Raw genomic sequence first — 10,819 nt, 5'->3', positions numbered from 1 at the left:
TTGAGGTATATATATATCACGCGTCTTTCCTCGAACAACTTGGGCTTTTCAGGAATATGATATGATCAACCTGAACTTTTAATACAAGAGGGAGATCGATGGCAGGTTCTAGGAAATGCGCTTTGATTATTAGGTACCCACCGACTCGATTTGAGTGGGATCCATGCCAAGACCAAGAGGAGACTCGTTCTGAACCTGCCAACCCAATAATATGGCATGACTAAAAACATGCTTTTGTTGATCTCTTTTCCTTTTGGCAGGTTAGATGTAGAATAATTAGAACAGAAAATATTAAAAACTAATTGACCCCTAAAAGAATTAATGAATGCCAATAGGAAAATTCCGAGAAGATGCACTTAAAAGTACTAAATACAAAAGGATTTTACAAAAGTATTTTCATAACATTGGATTGTACAATGACTAACACAACCGTTGCAAAAAAGGATGGGAACTCTACTACTCTTGTTCTTAATGCTTTTATCATGCTTAACTCATAAAATGGTTGTAATGCACACACAATCTCCAACAGTTTGTAAGTGGGTACTCGAAGAGGCCCTACTAAAGAAAGCCACTGGTCTATAGTGAGGATGGAGAAAACTAGCAAGGCTAATAGAGCCTCTCTAACCACCCCATCAGTATATAAGATTATGAAGAAAAAAAAGATGTTCATCAAATTCATAACCGCAATCCAGTCGACAATCTTGTGATAGTAACATTGGCAAATCTTTATCTGTTTATAAATGTACAAAGTACCACACAAAAATGCTCTCTAAGTATTTAATTCTATACCCTCTCTTGTTTACAGAAAAATTACACTATAATGTTCTCTTCGGATGATGTGCAGAACATGATCCAAAGCTACAAGCAACATATGTTAGCAGTAATTTTACAAGCCTGGCGGTAAGTTTATAACAGATGTTTACAGTCAATGACTAGCATTTACAATCCTTAAATACCACTTTCTTTTTTACCTAGACAAACATGAACAGATGACATGCTCCATCTGAAACTGAAAACCCTGGCCTCCCATATTTCGCCTTTAAAAAGTAGTGGCCCAAACAGGAGTTAGTCATCGATGGTCTTCGTTCTCATGCAACCACAGGGCGAACATCGCGGTTGCTTCCGATTTTCACGCCTTCGACCGTAGAGATAGTCTACCAGATGCACTTTTGACCGCCGATGTACAGTTTTTGATGCGCTGCTGCTAGTCTGCTCCTCCTCATACTTCAGCAGAGCCTGCTGGACCTTCTGCATTTCCGCCTCCAGCCTCCCTATCTTCTCTGACATTTTCCTTGCACGCTCCAAGATCTTCCGCTGGTGCCTACTCCTCAAGTCGACGTTGTCCCCATCGAGACCATCGGCGGATGTGAACTCTTCAGCCTTCTTGGCCAGTTTACTGTTGGTGTCGATTAACTCGATGATGGTGCTCTCAGCTTCTTTTATTTGATATCTGACACTCTCGAGCTCAAGCTCTTCTGATGCCTCAGTGTTTGTTTTGAGCTCTTGAATGCTGGACTGGAGGGTGTTGAGCCTCTTTCCATCAGAAGACAACCTTTGAATGACCTTGTTCCTCCACTCCTGGTGTGGCTCAATGGTGACAGACCTCGGTAGCTCTTGGTTGACAACACTGAGTTCCTTCACCACCACTAACTCGGCAGGAGACTGTTTACTGTTATCTCTCTCAAATGACTCACTTCGCGGTGGTCCCAAATCATCACGCACATGGCTACTGCTTGGTCCAACAACTCGTGCTGCAATTTTCTTTTGCTGACCAACGGAATCCGTTTGACGGCCTGAAGAAGTTTGGATGAGGTCAAGTTGTATGTCTTTCAGCATTTGCTCGTAGTTCATTTCAACCAAGTCATCATCCAAGATCTCCTTAAGTTTCAGAGCCTCAATCTGCTTCCTTGCTCCTCGCAGATTGGCATTGAAATCAAGCCTCTCTTGCTCAAGAAGGGAACTGGTATCCGTGACCACCTTCTGGAGCGTTTTGATAGTTTCATGCAATTTTTGCAGGTCCATGTCCTTCACTGTTCTCATTGAATTTTCATCACTGAATCTCACCATGGTTTTGAGGGGCTCAGGAGATGATGCAATTCCCTAAGAAAAAGAACAAAAAAGTAAAATGAGTTCGAAATGAAAGAGGATAACTTCATGAAAAGTACAAGGCACCAGGTTTTGTTCTTAGGGAAAATATATCGTTTTGAGGGAAGTATATCAGATTTCCCATGCATATGATAAGTAATTAAATGCTGCAATAGAGTAGGTGTAAATTATAAAGGCTTTGATATCTCTTTTCAATAGAAGATTAAGGATAAATACTTTAATTGGTGTATTAAGGCATTACTAAAATAAGATTTAACTTGTTAGAAGATGAAAAAATAGAATCTGATAGGAGAAAATTTTAGGCATGCTCCGTGTATCAAGTGGATATGTGTGGTGTGTTTGCGCACATGTGTCTCGCATGTAATTGCCAAATAATGCATGCAAAATGGAATGTGTACCTCCATCTTGAGTTTATTTGATTGCAAGCAATCATTGGCAAGGGACAAGGTTTGTTTCTCCAGGGCACTGACTTCGGTCTGCAATGTTCCTAACATTGTGACATCACCATTCAGATTGACCTTCAGTCTTCTGTTCTCAATCTCTACAGCATTTAGCTTGTCTTTCAGCTCATCCACATATGAATTCCTTCGAATGATATCTTCCTTCAGCACTTCCTTCTGCACCATCGCACTTATCTCATAACTCTCACATGTTATGATGAGCTCAAGAACCTTTTCCTTGAATAGAGCAGCATTCGTGATAGCCATTTGCATGTGAGCTACCAATTTTGTAATCTCTTCGTTGCAAGATTTGATGTCAACAAAAGTCTTCTCCTTGCTCGTAAGCATTTGCATATTTTGAGGACACTTAAGTACCTCCTCCAGTAGCATTTCATTTGATCTTTCAAAGCCAGCATTGTCAACTTTTTTGTGGCTTTTCAATTCCATGTTTGCATGATAACCTTTTCGGGTCCTGACAGAATTCAGGAGATTGACATCTCTTCGTGATGGATGCCCTTTTCCTGTGATATTTTCTGGACTAGGCCGGGCACTTCTCATGGCTATACAAATATCTTCGTCGAGGTGGTTATCCTCGGATTCTAAATCTCCAAGCTTTTTGTTCATCATCCTGATGTCCTGGGAAAGCTCGCTTCCTGCAGCTTGGAGACACGCAAAATCATTATACAAAGACTTCAATTCCAGGGTCCTGTCTTCATGAAGGTTTTTAAATATCACAAGAAGGATGTCTTTGCTGACAGATTCACTGATGAGAGTGCTGAAATCATCTTCAAAGATCATCTCTTTTCTCCTGGAATCATTTAGTTCATTTGCAAGGAAAGAGTTTTGTTGAATCAGCTTCATAATCTCACTTTGCAGGGACCTCCGAGAATCTTGCAGTTCTGACAATTGCCCAACCAAGAACTTCGCCTCAGCCCTTAAGTCCTCAACTCTGTGGTTACGAGACTCCATCTCTTCCCAGAACTCATCGCTGATACTCACAAGTTCTTCCCTTTCTCTCTGCAACTGAAGCAACTCCTCGCTGTTTGTTTGCTGATCTTTCTTGAGGATGTTCCGCTCTGACCTCAGGTCAGCTACCTCCTGTCTGAAGTGCTCCAGAAGTGTGACAACGAGTGACTTCTCAACAAGCTCTTTCTGTTTCACATCCTGGGCATCAGATATTGTATTCCTTAAGCAGTTGACCTCATGCAAGATGAGCTGCAAAATGATGTCAAGCTTCATTTCGTTTAAGGATTCATACTTCTCATCCAAGTGTAATACTTTCCGCACTGAGCCAATCCCTTCAGTTAGCTTCTGATTATCCTGTGACAACCAGTCCAGTTTCTCCTCATAAACCTTACATACGTCTTCCTTCTTTTGCAATTTTGCTGAGTAAACAGAATTTGCTTCAGCCATGTCATCCAAACACTCTTTTAAGATGAAGATCTCTATCTGGGCTTTCACAATCTTCAGCTCCTCCTCTTCAACCTGCTCCTCTCTGTTCCTTCCTTCCTCTAGCAATATGCTAATTTTGTTCTGTAGACCATCAAACTGAGTCTTGCTTGTTGTGAGTGCATCTTTGTGTTCTTTCCTCTCAAGTCTTATCAGTTCTTGTAGCCTGATCACTTCATCAAGCACCGAGTCTTTCTCCTGTTGTAAAGCTGAGTGTCGCCTTTCTAGCTCTGTGTTTTGTGCTTCCAAACTGTGAAGAGTATTGCTGATACTATCAACCTGGAACAATAATTAAGCTAAGTAGATAAACTAAGAAGGTCAACTCAAATTCTATTTCTTATGACAACTGGTAGAAACTAATACAGTAAGGTTATTTTCACATAGCATACCTGAAAAACAAGAGTTTTCTTCTCGGATTGAAGAACTGAATTCTGATTGTGGACTGCCTCTGAAGATTTTTCCAGCTCTTTCAACTTCCTCCTCAAGCCCTCGAGTTCAGCATTGGCATCAGATAATGAATTCTCCAAAATGACGTTCTTCTCGAGCAGAGCCTCCATGGTCTGAGAAACTGCCTCAATCTGCGCAACAAGCACAGCTCGCTCGGACAGATGAATGCAGATCCTAGAATTGAGTTCCTTACATGATTCTTCCAATGCCACCTTCTTCTCCCTTAACCCTTCAAGCTCAGTAGTTGAAGCTGTCAAAGACTTCTCCAACTGTGCATTCTTCTCAGACATCCTCTCCAACTGCCTCAGGTTTTCAGTATGAAGAACTTCCATTCCCTCATGGTTCTTGATAATGCCTTTCAGCTCAACATTGCCATCTCTCAACTCATGTGCAAGAGATTGTAGTGATTCTACATTTAAGTTAACAGATTGTATTTGCTCCTTGATTGAGAAGTGTTTCCTCTCCAAGTCACTCCTATCCTCCTTAAGGTGAGAAAGCTCATATTGAAGTGTCTTCTTTTCATCCACGTTTCGATGAACCTCTTCCTCAAGTTTCTTTTGATCATTCTTCAAGGAAATAATCTCATCCTGCAAACGAATTATCACTGCCGAAGAAGAGTGATATTGGCCATTCAGTTTTTTGTTCTCTTCTAGAATATTGTCCAATTCTTTCTGAAGCATAAGATTTCTTGTTTCACTGTCCCTCACTTTGCTTACTTCACTCTGCTTCTCAAGAGCCAAATGCCTCAGTTTGTCCTCTGCTGTCAACAGCTTTTTCTCGAAAGAAAGGTTCAGCATTTCTGCTTGCATGCACTTGAGATGCTCCTCTTCTATAGAGATGTTAAGCTTTTCCAACTCAACTTGCTTCTCATTTAGCTCGTCATGCTTCTGCTTCAACAAATGTTTCAGATTCTCTAATTCGATATGCAAGTCCTGATTAGCTCTTTCAAGCACAACGAAACGTGCATCTTCTGTGGTTGAAGGCAGCAACCGAGTTTGCATCTCCTCTTTAAGCCTGTTGAACTGCTCCTGGGTGTGCAATATGTCAGACCTGAGGTTCTCTAATCTAGCAGTCGATTGTTGGCATTGCAGAACTGCAGCTTCTTTCTCTGCTTCTTGTTGTGTGAGAGCCTCCTTGAGACAAAGAACCTCGGATTCTGCATTATTGCTCTGCTCTAACACTGATGAGATCCTGTTCTTGAGGTCATGGTTTTCCTGTGACAGACTTGCTAGTTCTTTCTGCAGCTTCTCGTAATCCTGGTTACCTGCATGCAAGAGCACATCTTTTTGTTATTCTTGTGTTTTCAGTGTTTCAGTTTTTATTTCATTTACTAGTCTTCATGAACTTACCTTTACCACACATTTTTGAATCACTAGCATTGATGAAAGAGAGGAAACAATGAGCCATGTCTGCATTGTCCACATCAGTTTCAATGGATGCAGTATCAGTTGGGAGATCATCATCCAGGTCCATCAGAACCTGATCAGGGAATGCTTCAGCTATTTTCCTGTGGGCCTGTCGGAGATCGCCAGCTGCATGATCATATCTTTCTGCTAATGCTCGGTATGCACGGTACAACTCCTCAAGCAAGGCCATCAACTCAGGTCGCCTTCGGTAGTACATTTCTGCCCTTTTTGCGAATGATTCTGCATCTTCTTCAATGATCTTGATCATCAGCTTAATTTTGCTATCCATATCTGTATAATCAGGCATTTAAACATTATAAGCCCAGTACAAACGTCAAAGAAACACTGAAGCACTATCCCATACAAGGAAAATGGCCCCAACATTTTGTTGTTATCTAGTCATTTACACTCTTTAATTAGAAAGATATATTTCAAGACATGCAGCTTAGATTAGAATTCCCTTCAAATGCATAACAGTTCTGTAACAACATAGCATGTGTGCTTATGGAGGACACAATTTCTTTTGGCAGGGTACATTACTAATGCATGAGCTTCATTTGAGCACTAATACATGTTCCCCTTCTAGTAATCTTACATATGCGAACAACACGGTAGATCATTTTCCAAAATACCTACATTCAAAAGTTGCATTTTCTTGCTAACTATTTCAGACAGGCAAGTTCCATGCGTGATCATGTATTTTCGTATCTACGATTTTTTGTGCATAGTTCATCTGACACTATGGTCATGTTAAAGTCCTAAAGAAAATGATGGTCATGTTAAGACCTGAGTCCTTAATAAGACTCTCAATCACGATATGGTGTACTCATCAGTTGGTATGACATCTTCTTTTGTTCATTATTGAATTTTATGGTTCATGGCTGATTGTCCATTGTTGAAACTTATTAAGCAGCAAGCACAAGATTCTAGATTAGCAGAATTTATACTCTGAATTTTAGGCTAATCATGTACTTCCACAGTATTCTAATGACTTTTTACACGCGTACCACGACTCCACCACAGTGGAACTCCTATAACATAATATTATATGGATACAACAATTCTGTACTTCATCATTACTATTTTTTCTTCTCACAATCACAGTGACCACATAGCAGCAGATTAGATCAAGGCAGTGTTTCTATTAATCAAAGAGTAGTGCCTCTATACTCTCCTGAAAATTAAATTATTCAAATTATTCTGGAGGTTTTCAGGTTTCAAAACTTCAACTGTAAAATGATTTTGTACTAATGTTCCATATGTGTATAACAAATACTGTCGGGCTGCACCCTCTCTCTCTCTCTCTTCGACCTCTGCTCTCGCACGAACAAGGACAGGAGGTGGAAGACGACGACGGCAGTAGAGAGTAGAGACACAGGGAGTTTTGCCGGCCGGCGCACGGAGCGCCGCCGTGGGCGCACCAACGCCCGAATCCTTCTCTTTTCAGCTGGCTCGTCCCAGTTCAGCACCGATCAGTATACAAAGAGGTTTTTATAGCTAGCTAGGGGCAGCCGCTGAAGCACGAACTCCACACCCTCCACGCTGCCGCTCTGATCCGTATACTCCGGCCGGCATGGACGCACGACGCGCACATACGCGTATGACGCGGCTGCTCCAACAGCCCCAAACGGCCTGTCTCCAACGGCCCCTACTGCATCGTACATACAGAAAACTACACAAGTACAGACTCACGCACACACATGAGACATACACGTGGTTTATTTCTAACAAATACCATATTTTCTACATTTTCTATTTAAGGGTGGTCAACACAATTCACCAATGACACTCAGCTGGAAAGTATAACACTCTTCAGTAAGATTTCCTTTTTTTTTTATGGAGTAAGATTTCCTTGAATTAACCACTCAGAATACCAGTCTAAATTTCTGCTTAAATTGCATATATAGGAACTAACCATGAATTTTGGATTCAATTATTTTTTGTGTATTTGCTTATGATTGCAGAATCAGGATGACAGTTCTTGAGCCAGATCAGCATCTGAGGCATGCTCAGTTTCTATGAATAGCTCAACAAGTTAACATGCTTACCTTCAAGATTCTCCTGGAGCCATTTTGAATTCTTCGGGCAGATATGACTGTTCCACCACCACGAGTACTTGCGCTTGGCATCGGTTGGTGATGTTGCTGCCATTATGCTAAACAGCAGAACAAAATCACGAGACGTTCCGCTATCCCGCAGCGTGAGAAGTATGACAGCAACAAGAACTAATCGCAATCTGACACCATTCAGTTACCTGCAAAATAGTAAGAACTCTGAGAAAGCTGAGTTTTGTTGACATAAACAAACAGTCAAGCTCCTATTTTCTTCCGGAGAACAAGCCACAGCTGAAGATCAACCCAGTAACGCCAGGTTTTCTTCATGGGAAAATCACATGGCTAGCTAGTACGGCAGCAGAAAAATCTCAAAGTACTGAATTTGTTTCTGGATAACCCAGTTCTGACTTCTGAGCATGGCTGTGTTGATGAGCAGGTGGTAGGTATGGTATGATGAATGAGAAATAGCAATATTGCAGGCATCACGATCTCCACAAAATAGCTCCCACAAGTGCTTATCCCAAATGTCGGAGGGTATGCACCATTGCACCATGCAACATAGAGATATAAACTCGGTACAGTGATGAATTGCCTGATCAAATCAGGAAAGAGGGGACACAGCGAAATAAGAAGAACATGGACCAGCAATTTATTCAGAGAGTTCAAAAGATATGAAAAGAAAAACAATACCATAAGCAGAAATCAGGAAATCGTAAGCTTGAGATCACCTCACGAATTGCTCGAAAATCCCACTTAACTAAAATAGAAAGAAATAAAAAGAAAGAGAGGTTGCTTGTAGGCATGCCTAGGAATGGAACATAAAGCTGGAATGATGGAGAAAAGGGGTGGGCAGTGACAAGAAAACCCAACCACCCAATAAAAGATGCCCCCAACCACTCCCCCGCTCCCGAACGACTCGCAGAATGCAGCATAATGCAAAACCAAACGACAAAGAGGCCGCATTGATTGTTTGGATAGTTCATCAGGTAGGTTTGCATCAGTGATCACACCAGAAAGGGAAAATAGCATCGAAGCAGAAATCATGGACCAAATGCATCAAAAGCGGGTATCCTAATTCTACGGGAACAAATAAAAACCACGGAATTCCGTGAGAATGATTTTCTACTGAGGTCCAAACTCTGAAGGGAGGAAAGACAAATTATACTAGAATCGGAGGGAGTAGCAAAATTCGGTAAATTTCGTGAAGGCCATAGTATTGATGATGAAGGTGGAGGCTTTTAAACCCTGCAAAAGGGGGGCAATCTTGCAGCAGCAGATGAAAGGCAAGACACCATCGACGGAGATTACGAGGACCCCAACGCCGCAAGAGAAACATCACAGAAAAAATCGATGCATAAGTAAAATCAAGAAAGAACAGATAGGAAGGACAGACTTACCCCGTTTCCCTCTATCTGCAGTTGCAGCTGCAACTCGATAGAGATCCAGCCGCCCCCATGCCGCCGCTAGGCCATCTCCCCCCACAAGCCGAAGTAACTCACAGCACCGCGGCGAAATGTATGTGTCGGCAACAATATAGGAGTGCTTCTTCTTCTTCTTCCTTGGAGCAGTTCCCCTCTTCTTCCCCTTTCTTGGAAGAGCAGAGCCAAAATTTAATCAGGGAGGGAGAAGAGCAGGGAGGACGGTGGCGGTGATGGGGATTTCGTTGCTTGTTGGCTAGTGCATTCGCCGGAAAGCAAGGACAAGGCTTGGGGCACAAAGAGCTCGGCTGATTCCGGGGCCGGCGTGGAATTTTTCCTCTCCGTCTTTTCGGTTTGGTGCGGCGTCGGCGTTCTTGTCCCTGTGTGTGAGCTGGGGACGGCGGCAGTGTAAAACCTGACGCTTTTATGGAGGCATTCAATACTAGCAGTACTCGTTTCTTTTCCGTGTGAAGATTTCAGATTTGTTGGAAGCCTGGAAACGCTGGCAAGATCTCGCGCGGCGAAATTAGTGGGCGATGATGGCCCTCTTTTTGGCTGATTAGTAGCTCGTGGCTTTTCTAGCGGGGTTATAATTAGTTGGGCAATTAATGATTCCAGTGGGGGGCCTCCTCTGTAGTGTTGTCAAAGATTGGAGGAGTAGTATAGTGGTGCTGAATGATTTTGTTTGTGAGGAGTATATATAATGCAGCATGATTACAGTACAAAGCAGCATGATTAGAGAACAAAGCACAAGTATACAAAGCAGCATATGATTAGACTTCAGTGCACGCAAGTAGTAGTACTCCCTATGTTCTAAAATATAAGGTACCATTTTTCACATGGCCTTTTATGCACAAATTTAACCAATATTAACTTTGTTTCTATGAATAAAGTGCACGTCTATTTCAAGACAAAATTTGATCGAATAAATTAAGCAATAAATTCTTATCTATATTGTACTTAATTAGTATCGTTGGATTCGTATTGACAAACACTTTTTAATGATCCTAATTTTGTACCAATCTTTATATTTGGAGTTATTAATGGTTAAAAAAAATGAGAACGCCTTATTTATTGTAATGGAGGGGTATACTCCAACTACTCCCTATGTTTTTATACAAGACCACTATCTTTTCCCGAGAAGATTTTATTAGATTTTCTCTCTCACAAAATGATGTGCATTAATGTGAAAGTTGCATGCAATCATATAAATAGAGACACCGCATGCAGCATATTTAATTAGCCTGAAACACGAGAAGTTTTCCACATAATTAATCCTGCTATTTATTATACTCCCTCCGATTCTTGCATCTTGACGTGTCAGGATACATATGCATCTAGTTAACAAATGCATCTACATACATTCATACTCCCTACATACCGGTTTATTAGGATATTGCGCATTTCGAGGTAATATTTTGACTAGTGATTTTTCCAACAAAATAGTAGTCATATGTCACCAAAAGTATATATCAATGGAAACATCTTTATAATAGAAT

The 10,819-nt window shown here is 41.4% G+C and overlaps 1 protein-coding gene across 2 annotated transcripts; it reads right to left on the bottom strand.

Annotated features, from left to right (window-relative positions):
* Window positions 1-750: 750 nt before the first annotated feature.
* LOC127293731 (protein NETWORKED 1A) lies at window positions 751-9,714 on the bottom strand. 2 transcript variants are annotated; one of them, XM_051323376.1, is made up of 6 exons: window positions 9,300-9,714; window positions 7,897-8,102; window positions 5,792-6,139; window positions 4,385-5,706; window positions 2,505-4,274; window positions 751-2,100 (listed from the first exon to the last, which is right to left on the bottom strand). In XM_051323376.1, exons 2-6 carry the CDS (start codon window positions 7,997-7,999, stop codon window positions 1,066-1,068), a joined length of 4,578 nt encoding a protein of 1,525 aa, XP_051179336.1. In that variant the 5' UTR covers window positions 8,000-8,102; window positions 9,300-9,714; the 3' UTR covers window positions 751-1,065. The 2 variants fall into 2 exon arrangements, with proteins under 2 accessions (XP_051179336.1, XP_051179337.1); XM_051323377.2 differs by lacking the exon at window positions 9,300-9,714 and adding an exon at window positions 8,593-8,611.
* Between the last annotated feature and the right edge of the window lie 1,105 nt (window positions 9,715-10,819).

The sequence above is a fragment of the Lolium perenne genome, chromosome 4 (assembly GCF_019359855.2).
Source record: "Lolium perenne isolate Kyuss_39 chromosome 4, Kyuss_2.0, whole genome shotgun sequence".
NCBI classification, from domain to species: domain Eukaryota; kingdom Viridiplantae; phylum Streptophyta; class Magnoliopsida; order Poales; family Poaceae; genus Lolium; species Lolium perenne.
The sequence above is the reverse complement of the archived record's forward strand: the minus strand, read 5'-3'. Positions and strand labels throughout refer to the sequence as shown.